The sequence below is a fragment of the Vulpes vulpes genome, chromosome X (genome assembly GCF_048418805.1).
Source record: "Vulpes vulpes isolate BD-2025 chromosome X, VulVul3, whole genome shotgun sequence".
NCBI classification, from domain to species: domain Eukaryota; kingdom Metazoa; phylum Chordata; class Mammalia; order Carnivora; family Canidae; genus Vulpes; species Vulpes vulpes.
In genome coordinates this window covers 120194056-120207437 of record NC_132796.1, presented here as the reverse complement: position 1 = coordinate 120207437, position 13382 = coordinate 120194056, and the positions used below count along the sequence as shown (strand labels likewise).

Here is a 13382-nt window from a genome sequence, read left to right as displayed (position 1 = left end):
TGGTCTGTGAGGCTTCTCCAGCGTCCAGCCCCGCCCGGAAGGGGAGCAAGGCGGGGGCGCAAGGCCCGATGGCCCAGGGGCGCGCTGGGGCCGGGGGCCCGGGGAAGCAGCGCAGCGGGTCGGGCTCCGGGGAGCGCGGCGCGGCCGTCGGGGCGGGAGCCTCCCGGGGGCGGGGCGCCAGCTCCCCCGGCGGAGCGCGCGCTGCTCGGCGACAGGCGGGCGCCGGCGGGCCACCGGCCGACTGGGCCTCTGCGCCTGCGCCGGCGCCTGCGCGCAGCCGCGCGGCCCGCTCCCCCCAGCCCCGCCGCGCGGGGACGGACCCGAAAGGCGGGGCGGGCGGGCGAGGGCGGGGCGGGGGCCGGCGGGGCGGGGCGGGGCGGGGCGGGTGGCCGCGCCCGCCGCGAGGACCCCCGGAGCCGGCCGCCGCGCGCTGGGGGCCCCTTGTCCTTCCGGCGGGGGGTCCGGGGCCGCGGGGCGGGGCCTCATGGAGGCCCGGGGCCCGGACAGCTGCGGAGGAGGGGACGCGGCGCGGGGCGCGGAGGGGCGGCCGGCGCCCGAGGCCAGGGTGCACTTCCGAGTGACGAGGTTCATCATGGAGGCAGGTAACCGCGGTCGGGGGGACCCGCTGCCCGCAGGAGGGGGCGCCAGGGCGGGGGCCTCCCGGGGACGGGCCTCCGCGTCGCGCCGCGCCCCGGGGCTCGGCTCTGAGCTGCGCGCGGCCGCGGCCGCCGCCACCTCGCGGACGGGCGCGGGCCCAAGGACAGGACGGGGGAGGCGCCGGCCCCCAGCCCGGGCGCCCGCCGCACCTGCCCGCCAGGGCCCCGCGCCCCTCGGAAGCCCCGCGGGCGCGTCGGCAGCCGCGGCGGCCCCCGGGCTCCCAGTGGAGACAATGAAGCGAAGCGGATTCCTGCTGAAACACTGTCTCTCTCCGGCCCTTGTATCGGCTCTGGCGGCCACACGGCCACTTCCGATCTTTGTTACTTTGTGCGCCCGGGGCGCGTGCGGCCGCTGGGGGTCCGCTCCCCAGCCCAGCTCCGCAGGGCCGGGAAATGGTGCAGGACCATTGAGCCCCGCGATTCGGACGCTGCCCGGGGCGTGAGGGAGGACGGCGGGGCCTCTCGGAGCTGCCGTGCTCCCGCGTGGACGCTCCACGTAACCCAGGGCAGCATGCGGCCCTCTGAGCACTCGCCACCGAAACAGGACTTGGAGGGGCATGCGCAGCTCTGGCGCCGTCTCTGACATCCCTTGGTATGAGGGGTGCCTCGTCCCAACTTTGTGACTGAATTTCAAAGCTTGAAAGGCCGAAAGCCCTTCCGGGTCCCTCTCGGAGGACTTCTTGAGACAATGGCCTGCACATGCCCTTGCTCCCCCGTGGGACGCTGAACACTGGCCCTCCGAAGGTGTCCCCATCCCAAGCCCCCGCACTGGTGACTATTCTTACCCCACGTAACGACACGCAAAGGAGAGATTTTGCAGATGACATTCAGCATCTTGATGTGGAGGGCAAACTGCCCTAGATTATTCCCCGGGCCCAGGATGATGCCACCCACCACGTCCTTAGCGAGGCAGGAGTGATGGGCAGAGCGGAAGGCCACGTGAGGACGGAAGCACGGTTAGAAAATGCTTCCCCGCACTTTGACCAGGGAGGAAGTGGCCACGGGCCAAAGACTGCAGCCACCTCCAGAAGCTGCAAAGGGCAAGGAAACCTTCTCCCGTGGAGGCTCCAGGAGGAATCCACCCTGCCCACGCCTCCAGCTTAGCCCCCCAAGACCCATTTCAGACTCCTGACCACAAGGGCCGTAAGAGAAAGGATGCGTGTTGCTTGAAGCCACGGAGTCTGTGGCGATCTGTTAGAGCAGCCCCAGGGGACTAACGCCCCTCAGGGAGAGGCTAGCGAGTGTGATCTTAATGATGTTGGTTGTCCTCCACCTTCTTTCAGTCTCTTGGATGCCATTTAATCTTCTCATTGTGAACTTATATTGGTTCTGTGACCCAATGCCGTGATTTCCTTAGGAGCTGTCCAGAGGCGGGGCCGGGGCGGAGGCTTTCCCCTCTGCTGTCATCTTGGCAGGATTTTTGTTAGGTGAGCTGTGGGGGTGGGGCGGCCTCTAGTTAAATGCCCCCTAAGGTAGCCACAGACACACGACAGCGTGTGGCCCTTTCCGTGATGTGGTGCAGAAGCCGACAAGCCAGCTGCTAACCAAGCACTAGCCTGAAGCCTTGCCTCTCCTAGTGTGGTCTGCACATCTGTAACTTGGGTGTGACCCGGGGTTGACCCCGGGTGGCCGGGAGGGGGGGTGGCTTGGGAGAAGTGTGCAATCCACAGTGCTGCTGGAGGGGACACCGCATTTGCGCACGACCCCCCAAGGAGGCTCACTGCCCCGTTAGGACCTGAGAAGCCTGGCTGCAAACCTCTCAGGTAGAGGGCCCAGTGAAAGACTCAGCACCCTAAGGCCAGCTAGGCTCCAAGCTCCTGGTCTTCTCTGAGCAGTGGGGTACCCCCTTAGGGCCCAACAGCAGCTCCACTCACGCGGTAGCACATGCTGAGCACTGGACTGAAGTAGCCTCCTGCCTGCTTTCTCTTGGTAGGTGTCAAGCTGGGGATGCAGTCCATTCCCATCGCCACTGCTTGTACCATTTACCATAAGTTCTTTTGCGAGATCGAGCTGGACGCCTACGACCCCTACTTGGTTGCCATGTCTTCCCTTTACTTGGCCGGCAAAGTGGAGGAACAGCACCTGCGCACTCGTGACATCATCAACGTGTCCAACAGGTAATGGCTTCCAGGCCTGGGCCTCTGGGAGGACTCACCAGTGTCCGCCCAAATGGGAGGGCAGAGAGGGGTCCCGCTGGGCCCTGACCCCCGGGTGCCAGCAGCCAAGCTCAGAAGGAAGCTCCAGGGTAGTCTTGAACCAGGGCAAGAGGCACTAGCCGCAAGGGCAGGAATGAGGCCAGGGTCAGAAACCCCTGGGAGTCAGTGGAAGAGAAGCTGGGGCCAGATGAAGGGAAGTCTAGAAGGCCAGAGGGAGCATAGTGGAGCCGGGCTCATGGCTTGGGGAGCTTGCCTAGAGCACAGGGAGCTTGGTGAGATGTGGCCAAGTGGATTCGTTTGGAGTTTTGGGGCAGGATGGATCGAACCAGCTGTGTTTGGTGGGACCTGTGCGACCTTTCCATGTTGGGGGGAGGGCATGGACCCAGTTGGGCAATGATTTTATTACGATGGTGTGAGAAGGCAAGTCAGAGTTGCTAACCAGCGTCTTTTGCCCTGCTGTGGGTATGGTGCTCTGCGCGCAGCACCCTTGGGCGCAAGCAGCCGTATTCCCACTGGGGAAGGGTATGGGGGTCCAGCCAGCCAGGCTGCATCAACACCCAGGGGGCCCAGGAGAAAGCAACTTGTGGAAAGTCACTGACCAGCAGAATGGCATAACCTTTCTAGAAACCAGTCATTAGGAAAGAAACCTGTTTTGTGCTGCTTCTCTTTTAATAAATAGGTAACGGAAAAAGCATTCCCTCCCCCGCTAAGCATGACAGGTTCATGGTGTACGGTTAAAGGCTGAGAGAAAAACCGGAGAGGGAAGCAAGGGAGGGCTGCCAGAGTCCACCTGTAATTGCCAGGTCCCCAGCAGGGAGGACCGGCAGAGGGGAAATTGTGTGGCCCGCTAATTGGACATGAGCCCCCGGGTGGGATTCCGTGGGGGAAGTTGGAAAAGGAGTGAGGAACTAGGAAGGCTGAGTCATCAGCAGGGAATTTTGATCACTTGAGTGTGAATTCTGTTCTCCTGCATCTTGGTGATCCTCCTTAGGTGGGAGTGTTGTGGATATGTATGGTGTAAATAAGGACAGAAGGATCTGGAACAAAGGAAGGACGATCTGGGAAACGTAAAGCTGAAATACAGTCATTCTTCTGCATAGAGCATCACCACCACATGTTCAAATACCTCCCCTGGGCCCAGAGTAAGAGCCCTGGGCACTGCCGGGCCAGGTGATCCAGGCTGTCCCTCACAGCGGGCCAACCGTAACGGGAGCACGAGCAGTGCAGGGTACTGGAGCTTCCAGGGCTTCTGGAACAATTGCACAGAACTCGTCTTTCCCCTGGACATCCTGTTGAGTGATACGGGACAGCCCATGAGGGCTGAGACTAGAAGACCAGTGTTCTTTTCGCTGTTGGTTACTGTTTTATCCTAACGCCTAGACAGGTAGATGATGAATGAGTTGAAAAGCACCAGCAGAACTGGCCCGATCTATGGCAGAAACCCCCTGGAGTTTGTGTCTCTCTCCACGCAGGTACTTTCACCCAGGCAGTGAACCCTTGGAGCTGGACTCCCGCTTCTGGGCGCTCCGGGACAGTATAGTGCAGTGCGAGCTCCTCATGCTCAGAGTCCTGCGTTTCCAAGTCTCCTTCCAACACCCACACAAGGTACCTGCTGGGGAATCGGCAACTATTTCTACAGGCATGAACCTTTCCGTCTTTGATCCAGAAAGCGCACCCACCGAACCCTCAAGAACATGTGGGGTATGTGCGGGACAGCAGAGGCGCCACCGCCGGGCACCGGGGCTCCTGACTGCGCCCAGTGACCGGCTCAGGCGGCCTCTCTTGTCCCACTCACCGGGGCTTCTCAGTTCCGATTTCGGCTTCCGCCTCCCCGCCTGCTCGGCCGAGGCCACAAGCCGGGATCCGCGCGACTCTTGAAGTCCTTGCAGATCCCATGACCCATATGGCTTGTGTGCTCAGTGAGCCACAGGGAAGCAGGACGGGTTTCAGGACCTCCCAGACGCCCTGGCCCGCAGAGTTGCTGCTCTGCCTCAGAACCCACACGCAGCCTTGCTGCGCTTAGAAACCCACCAAAAAGCTGAGTCACAAAGTTAAGTAGCAACACTTTTCACCACCAGGAACACCTAGGTCCCAATCGAACTGTTTCAGACAGCAGCAAAAGGGACCTGTGACGCCCCTAGAGCCCTTGGGCATGATACCTTCGGGGCCCCAGGCCCCCACATGGGCAGCTGGGAAGCACGGCCTGCAGGGAAAGATGTGGTGCCGTGTGGGGCTGGGACATGGGCTGCGAACAGGATTTTTTTTTTAATTGGCATTTTTATTGAGGCAATGGTAGATTTACAAGCAGTCGGAGGGAATAACCCGGAGATCCTATTTGAGCTGGAGACTTTGCCCAGTCTCCCCGAACAGAAACATTTTGCAAAACTCCAACCCATATACGAGCCAGGGTGTCGGCACCGACACAGCCCCGCCCCTGCCAGGGATTCCGGGTGTTGCCTGCTTGTTACCTGTACCGCGTGGTGCTGTACGACTTTATCACATAGCACCTGCGTATATCCTCCACCGCAGTTAACGTACAAAGCTCCAGCGGCACAGGGGCCCTTATAATCTCACCCCACCCTTCCAGACTGCCTTTCCAGTCCCAGAAACCCCTGGTGGAGATTTTGAAATAGTTGTGTCTCTGGTCGGTCGGTCGGTTGGTCGGTCGGTCTGTCGGATTGTTGGTTGCAGGACGCAGGGGGAAGGCAGCAGCCGCCCTGCCTCTGTGGGGCGGTCACGCTGCCAGGCGCCGGGTCTGGGGAAGAAGGGCACCTGCCAAGGGGGCTGTTGGTGCCTGGAGCCTCGCGGCCCCCACTTCCATCAGGTCGGGACGGGGTATACGGCGCCGAGGAGCCCCCTCTTCCGGGGCGTGCTGCAGTCCCGTGCGTGTGTGTTCGAGCCTGTGGAGCGGGCCTCTCGGTGGGTTGGCAGGTCGGGTGGTTCAAGCAAAGCAGCCGGCTTCCCAGAGCGGGAGCTCACAGGCAGCTGAGCCAGTAAAGCCAGTAAAGAATTTACAGCCGAGGACAGCGCTCCTGGCTGACAGTCACCAGCCTCGGTCCCGAAAGTGGGCGTCCTGTCTCCGGGCAGCCCCTGGCCTCGGGCCGGGCACGGGGGTGCCATGGTCTGTTTGGAAGATGAGGACGCTATTTCTGGAGCTTATGTTGAGCTGGGCCAGGGCATACACAGAGCGATTTTTGACGATGGCTAAGTAGGGCTGTGTGACGGAGAGGGACCGTGGTAGGGGTGGCCACCGAGAGTGGCTCGGGCAGGTCGGGGAGCAGGCCAGGAGTTGAGAGCGGGTGGGCACATGGGCCCTGGGGCGGGGAGAGAGACGATTTGGGGCCGAGGGAGCAGGAGGGAGCAGCAGCGAACGCCAGGGCCCGAGGGGAAGCTTGCCTGGCAGGTTCCAGCACATCGGGCGGGTGGGGCGGGGGTGGGCGGGGCCCCGAGGCCCGAGGAAGACACCTGGGGGCCTTTATCCAAGTGACACGGGCAGCTGTTGGAGGGTAGGACAGAGAGATGACTCGATCCAGTTTGTGTTTGGTTCCTGAGACGGCTCAGGGGGAGAGTGGCTGGTGGGCGGTGCGGGGGGCACAGTACCTCTCAGCGAGGAGTCAGGTGTCTCGGGGGCTGGAGCCCCGAAGGCCAATTGGCTGACTGGTGTGTCTTTGCAGTACCTGCTCCACTACCTGATTTCCCTCAAGAACTGGCTGAACCGTTACAGCTGGCAGCGGACCCCCGTTTCCGTCACTGCCTGGGCCCTGCTGCGGGACAGCTACCATGGGGGGCTGTGCCTCCGCTTCCGGGCTCAGCACATAGCCGTGGCAGTGATCCACCTGGCCCTGCAGGCCTACGGGGTCGAGGTGCCCGCCGAGGCCGAGGCCGAGAAGCCGTGGTGGCAGGTGAGGTGACTGCTCAGTATACTGGCCTGTCCCCCTTTCCTTTGCCTAAGGATTTCCAGATGTCCTAGTACCCAGATGTCCATGTTTCTCTGTATAACTGTCCACGAAGGAGGCTACGGGCTGCTTTGGAATGTAGAGGCTGGAACATACCCCGTCATAGTCGTCTCAGGCGGGGACTGTCCCCCTTGGCATTGTGGACGTTTGGGCCTAGGTCATTCTCTGTGGCAGCACCATCTACTGTAGATGCCAAGGAGCATCCCCCACCCGGGTCATGACACCCAGAAATGTCCCCGGACGTTACCAAGTGTCCTAGGGTGGGGATCACCCCCGCTTGAGAGCCACTTTGTTCAGCCAAGCACTTTTATTGAATTGAGCACAAGCTTGTCACATATCACAGGCTAACAGACTTGGAGTCACATCAGAAGAGGCAGAGGGAGCCCTCTAGAAAGATGCATCGATGTTGGAGGGGCAGATAGATGACACCTAGATCGACACATGCCAGAGGGGGAGCGGGGTGCGGGGTGCGGGACAGACACATGGAGGACAGAAGAGGGACGGCTGGATGGCTAGACGGCAGATGGTGAGGCTGACGGTCCAGGTTTGCCGGCCTGGCCCAGGCCTGCTGAACCCACAGCGCGGTTCGTAGAGCGCGAGTGGGGGGGAAGGGCCGCCGCCCAGGACGTCTGCAGGCCTCTGGCTTGCCCCCGAGGAGTGCCCACTGTTTCCCAGGGTGGAGTTTTGAGATCATTTCCCGCTTTCCCTTTCGCACGCTCGAACTTTGCTGTTCCTCTTCTATCGCCTCGTTGTCTGGCCTTGCCCTGGACACGTTCCCTGCGAGCAGTGTTGGCGCTACCTGGAGCTTTCTCGTCCTGTGCACCCGCCCTCCCTGGCGAAACCCCGTGGCCAGAGGTCCTCTAGAATGTGCCGTCTGTTTCCTGAACAGGGGGTGCCTCCTGGGCGCCCTCCTGGGGCCGCTCCGGGCTCCCCCTCCCTTCCTGCAGCCCCCCTCCGCGGACGCCCAGCTTCTGCTTTCTGTTCTCTTGTCCTTTGTTGTCTGTGGAACCCCTCCACCTGACCAGACGGTAGCTGCCGGGAGGTTAGGGCTCTTGTCTGCTTCAGCAGCTGCCCTGCGTCCGGCGCCGAGACCTGGCACACAGTAGGTGCTCGTGCGTCCTCGAGCAAACACGTCTGTCGCCCTGGTCTCCGGCGAGACGCCCCTCCTCTGGCAGCACGGGGTCGAACGCCATCTGCATAGACAGCAAGTACTGCTCCATGCTGGGCTTCTCAGGGAACTTCCAGGTCCTGTGACCAAACTGTCGCTGCTCGGCAGGAACCGGGTGGCAGCAGGAGGGGCTGCCACTTGCCGGCCCTGTTCTCCGAGGGCATCTGGTGGGCAGCCCCTGTCTCTTGGCTGCTTGGGTCTGCGATGTCATCACTTGCTTCCCACGTTTTCTGCTCTGCCCGTGTCTTCCTCTCCGCTCTCCTTTCTTGTCGCCTGCTCCTGAACTTCCCGGGGCGCCACCTCACCGCCTCTGCCTCCCACTCCCGGCCCTCCGCAGAGGAGGGTGCTGGGAGGCAGCTTTCACAGGCTTACCCAGGACCTGTGACAGCTGCAAGGAGCGGGGTGGCATACTCGCATTGGCTCAGCGCTTCACCTTTCCTGGGTGGCTCCGGGCCTCGGGCGCCCGGAGTATCCACAGTCTGGGTGCCTTTGAGCTTGTGACGCGCCAGGCCCAGCGCCTTATGATAAATGGCTCTGGATGACGCCCCCCGCCTGCCCGGCCGTGGGCGCTGCCGCCTGAGCTCCTTGCGCTCCCCGCCACTCCTCGCAGCTGCCTCTGTCGTCTCTTGTCTCTTGTCTGCCGGGGGCTGGGGCTTCGCCGTGCTGGTCAGGAGCCCTGGGAGAGCTTGCTGTGCTTCCACACCCGGAGCCTGCCTGCACTTGAGCGTGATAGTGGCGAGGCAGGCTGCGTGCCAAGCTGGGTCGGGCCCTGGGCGGACGAGGCACCGACTCTAAGCAGTAGCGTGTTGTGGCAGGTGTCAGCATCTCTGCCCTCACGAAGGCTGAAAGCTGTTCCTCGCTACGGCTCGACACATCGTGTGTCCGTGCTTTCCTCCACGGGGGGACTCTTGGATTGCTTCCACCTCTTGGCCCTGGACTACTTTTTAACAGTCTTTTCTCGGCTTGGGCTCCCCAGGAACATGCAAGTAGTGGCCCTTGGCAAGCAAGCCCAAGCCCATATTTCCGAGGCATTAATTTTCTGCTGAGAGTCTGGGGCGAGCTGGCCCATCTTCCTGAGCCAGGGCTTAGGGGATTTTCGGGCCGCTGTTTCCTACCTGCAGCAGTAGCTTATGGAGGGCCCTGGCTTTCTTTGGGGGCCGTGGATGGGGTACACTCAGGTCTAGTGTTTGCCCTGGCTTGGCCCAAGGTCTTGACCCTTCTGGTACCTTGGTTCCCCAGGCAGCAACCCCCGGCCCAAGGGGCCACAGCATCTAACCAAGATCTCCTTGTTTTGCTTTTTATTTGTGGTATCTGGGCTCCCCGAGCGCACCCTCGGGCTCGGTGCTCCACCAGGGGGGCTCCCAGGACTCAGAAGAGCCGTAGATCGGCTCACAGTTACGGTGGTTGTGGTCACTCACGGTGAAAGCACACGGGTTGGAACCAGCAAGGACGAAAGGAGCTCAGGGCAGGGTTCGGGAGAGAGCAGGGGCGAGCCACCAGGTCCCTTGCCGGGGGAATCTCCCGCGGTGATGTGTGACAACACGCACAGGGCGCTGCCACCAGGGCTGCTTCCCCGTGTGCTGGTGTCTGGGGCCTCGGGTGCAGGGTCGGTCCCGGAGGCCCGGAGCTCCCGCGGGGTGACCTCGGATACCCAGGCCCTGCCCCCTAGACATGAGGCCGAGAGGTGTGGCTCAGGGCCCCGCCAGGAATCACGCTGTCGGCACAGACTGCCTGGTGGGGCCCTCGGCCCCAGGGAGACGGAGACCCCCTCGTCAGGCAGGACACGCCAGGGGCCTAGAGGTCCTTTCCCAGGGGTTGGGCAAGGGCCCCAGCTTCCTTGGGGGACATGTGGGGTTGGCCCTAAGCTGTACAACCCTGTTGGTTTGGGCCCCTGGGGGTTTACTTTACAATTTTATAAGCTCTCCAGCATGGCCTGGAGGACGGCTGGTCCAGGTTATAGAACCAGGCCCCGGGTGTTCTCCAGGGGCCAGCTCAGGGTGGGGTGGGGTTCAGCAGTCTAGCCTGTTTACTTCTGGAAACGCACTCCTGGCCCAGCTCTGTCACCAAGTCCCTGTCCTATTTGGGTCAGTTGATCACCCAGGCCTCTTCCATCTGGAACGTTCTCTGCTTTGTGATCAGCCTCAGCAGGCTGGAGGCAAACTGGCTTTGCAGAGAGCGGCTCTCAAATCTGAGAGCCACCCCCCCCCCGCCCCGTGTGATGGGATGCCCTGCTTAGTGGTGGGTGCCTCGTTTAACACAGAGGGAGTCTAATCAGCACCTGTTTTCCTTCTCCTTTCTAGGTGTTTAGTGACGACCTTACCCAGCCAATCATTGATAACATTGTGTCTGATCTCATTCAGATTTATACCATGGACACAGAGATCCCCTAAGGCCCTGGGCCAGGCCTGCCCAAAGAGAAGCCCGGGATGCTCGGCTGCCTGGGGACGGCACCACCGCATCGCCGTGACGGCTGGTCCCCAGACGACCAGCTGGGAGGACTGGTTTTGTGCTGCTGGAGACGGGCTGGCGAAGGCGATGACCTGCAGCCGCTTTGGTTCTCATGCTTTGACTGTCCCTGGCAGCTGCGGTCCGGACGGTGACGGGAGCTGTGCCTCCTGCGGGCAGGCCGGGGTGCGCCAGGGGAGGGGCCCCCAAGGCATCCGTGTCTGCTTTTGTCCTTTGAGAGGACACCAACTGCAGTTGAATGTGGAATCATTGGAAGGAAAAATCAAAGAACACATGAGACTGCACTCTTGGGGATTTTTTTAACGCCAGATTTATAGGAAGTATGAATGTGCAACATAGATGGAATTTTATTTTGTGTAATAAAAGATGATGCAAATCAATGGAGATGCCCTGTCTCTGCTCTGTGGCCGAGGCTGCTCTGGCTGCTGGGGGTGCCGTCCAACCTCAGTTTCCCCTGAAATGCTCTCCCCGCGTGGAATCGCCCCTTGTGCTCCGGAGGCGTCCTGGAGGCAGGCCCCTCTGTTGCCTTCTGAGAGCGTGGTGGCCCGGCGTGCACTCACACCGTGGTGGTGTCCCCCGACGGAGTCCCCGTGTCCTCCCTCCTCCACTACTGGGACGTTCGTGGAGCTTGGCGCTCGTCCTGTTCGGTGGGTGAGCATCGGTTTTGGAGAGAGGGATGAGGGCCTATCCTTTGGGTTCCCCAAACCCAGATCTGACCAAAATGTAACTGGAAAGTAATTGATGGAGTTTTCTTTAATGTCAAGACTGTGACTCTAGATGGAGAGCCTGGGGAATCTCGGGGCCACGGCACCCTCCTGACCCACTCGAAGGGCAGTTCTTCCAGAAGACCTGCTTTTGGGTGCGTTAGAGAAACCAAGCAGCCTAGGTGGTTCTCCTGGGAATCCCCACTGGGCTCCACACGCCATCGAGGTGGGACTGTCCCTCAAGACATGATGGTGTGGGGGCCCGGGGACTGTCCCAGGTGCTTCCCTGGATTTGTGACGTTGTTGCCAGGGGAGCACGGGCTTTGGATACTGGCTGCTTACTGTCGGTTTCCATGGAACTGGGCCACGGCTGTTTCACCTTTGGAATCTGTCTTCTCTCCCCTGACCAGATCACAGGCTCTTAGAGCAGCCTCAGTTTCTCTGGATCTGTTCAGCTTCAGCTTCCGGTGAGGCAGCTGCCCTCCACCCCTCCCCGCTGGGTGCGAGGTTGTTTTCTCAGCTCTCAGAAATCAGAACCGCCTGCTCTGGATGGGAGGGCTGGGTAAGGGGGGTCCGGGCCAGCCCTCTGGCGAGTTCTCTCCGTCTACACCTGTTCAATCTGTTTGCTCGCCACCCCCTGCCCCGGGGCCTACCAGAAGGAAGGGAGGATGGTTGGATCAAGCCCTGGAGGGATTGGTGACCCTCCCCACCCCAGGTTGTGAGGCCCGAGCTGAACTGGGAAAGCATAGCTCGGGGCTAGCGGCGCTGTGTGGAGATTATGCAGCTCTAGGTTTCCTTTCATGCCTACCGCATAGCAGGCCGGTTCCTTTCTTTCTGTGGGACTCGGTTTCCCACTTGGTAAATTGAGCAGGTTGGACCAGATGATGTCAGACTGGGATTGCTGGTTGCTATTTTTATTTTCACTCTTTTCTGACTGCTGTTTTAGAGCCCTTGGCCCGCCTGTGTGCCTGTCCTGCTGCCCGGCGGGACTTGCAGGCCTCGCGGGCTGGCCCCTGGGCCTTGTCCTGTCAGCGCCGGGCGCTCTGGGGTCATCCGTCTGCCCCGCTGCGGCTGGGGCCCGAAGCTGTACCTTCAGTGTGCCGTCCTCGGAACAGAGAAGCAGGGAAGGCACCGGTCAGCAATGCAGGAGGCAGATAAGAGCTTCTCGGTTCAGAGCACATCTTCCTTACTGGAAAGTGATAAATCGCCGAGCCTTGCCTGGCCTGTTGAACCGGTTGAAGGAGTGGGGTGGGGTGGGGTGGGGGCAATCCGGGTTCTAGGACAACCTGGGCCAGTCTCTGGAAAGCTGTGATGCAGTGGACCTGGCCCCCGGAAGATGTGTTTGTGTCCTAACCCCTGGAACATGGGGTCTTTGTAGGAATTGTCAGTGTAAGATGAGATCCTATGGGAGTCGGCTGGGTCCGAAGCCAGGATGACTGGTGACCTTGTAAGACACAGTGGTGGAGTGTGCAGAGGGAGACGGCCGTGTGACAACAGAGATGGGAGCCGTGCGTCTGGCAGCCAAGGAAGGCCGAGGGCAGCAGCTGGAAGAGACGAGCTTCGGCGCCCAGAGCCCTGGGAGGGGGCTCTGCCCTGCCCACACCCGTGTCCCTGACTCCTGGCCCCCGGAGCTGGGGACGGAGCTGGGGACGCTAACTTCTGCTACTTTAGCCACCGCCCCACCCGCCAGCCTGTGGAACTTCAGCAGCTCACACCGGGCCTTCCCTGGACTCCCGCACCTGCTGGTGAAAATGGTGAAACCCTGGCGGGCTTCGTGAAGGAATGAGCGTCGGAGCGCTTCCTTGCGCCACCTCAGTTGGCCAGCTACCGGTCTGTGCACGGGAACCTGTGGTGTACCTGCTAGCGGGGGCGGAAGAGTGTCCACAGGCAGGAATGAGCAACGTGGGGGGCGGCATCGCTCCCTAAGGTGCCAGCTGTCTTGACGTGGCATCCGGCCCCATCTAAGCTCGCTCAGCCTTGTGCTTCGAGGTGGATTCACACATCCGTGAAGCAAGGGCTCTTTGCTATTTGTTTGCTGTTTTGTGTTATTTGTCTTTTTGCCTTTTTTAGAAGTATGGACTCGTGGTGGTGGTGGGGGGGAGCTTTTTTATGGGCGGGTGGAGCTTTTTCTCCTTTCTTGGCAGCTTCCCTGGAAAAGGCATCCGCTGGCATTGCCAAGTTTGGAAGGGTGATGTGTGGAGTGGAAAAATAGCAACACAGGGAAAGGAGATGTGGGTAGTCTTGGCTGTCACCGTGGTCGTCATTTGCAAGGTTTG

The 13382-nt window shown here is 61.2% G+C and overlaps 1 protein-coding gene across 8 annotated transcripts; it reads left to right on the top strand.

Annotated features, from left to right (window-relative positions):
• Window positions 1-380: 380 nt before the first annotated feature.
• CCNQ (cyclin Q) lies at window positions 381-10782 on the top strand. 8 transcript variants are annotated; one of them, XM_072743815.1, is made up of 6 exons: window positions 466-602; window positions 1940-2083; window positions 2590-2773; window positions 4285-4417; window positions 6487-6714; window positions 10237-10782. In XM_072743815.1, exons 3-6 carry the CDS (start codon window positions 2604-2606, stop codon window positions 10324-10326), a joined length of 621 nt encoding a protein of 206 aa, XP_072599916.1. In that variant the 5' UTR covers window positions 466-602; window positions 1940-2083; window positions 2590-2603; the 3' UTR covers window positions 10327-10782. The 8 variants fall into 8 exon arrangements, with proteins under 8 accessions (XP_072599910.1, XP_072599911.1, XP_072599912.1 ...); XM_072743812.1 differs by having other exon boundaries at window positions 4285-4513; XM_072743813.1 differs by having other exon boundaries at window positions 469-602; window positions 2014-2083; window positions 4285-4513.
• Window positions 10783-13382: the final 2600 nt, after the last annotated feature.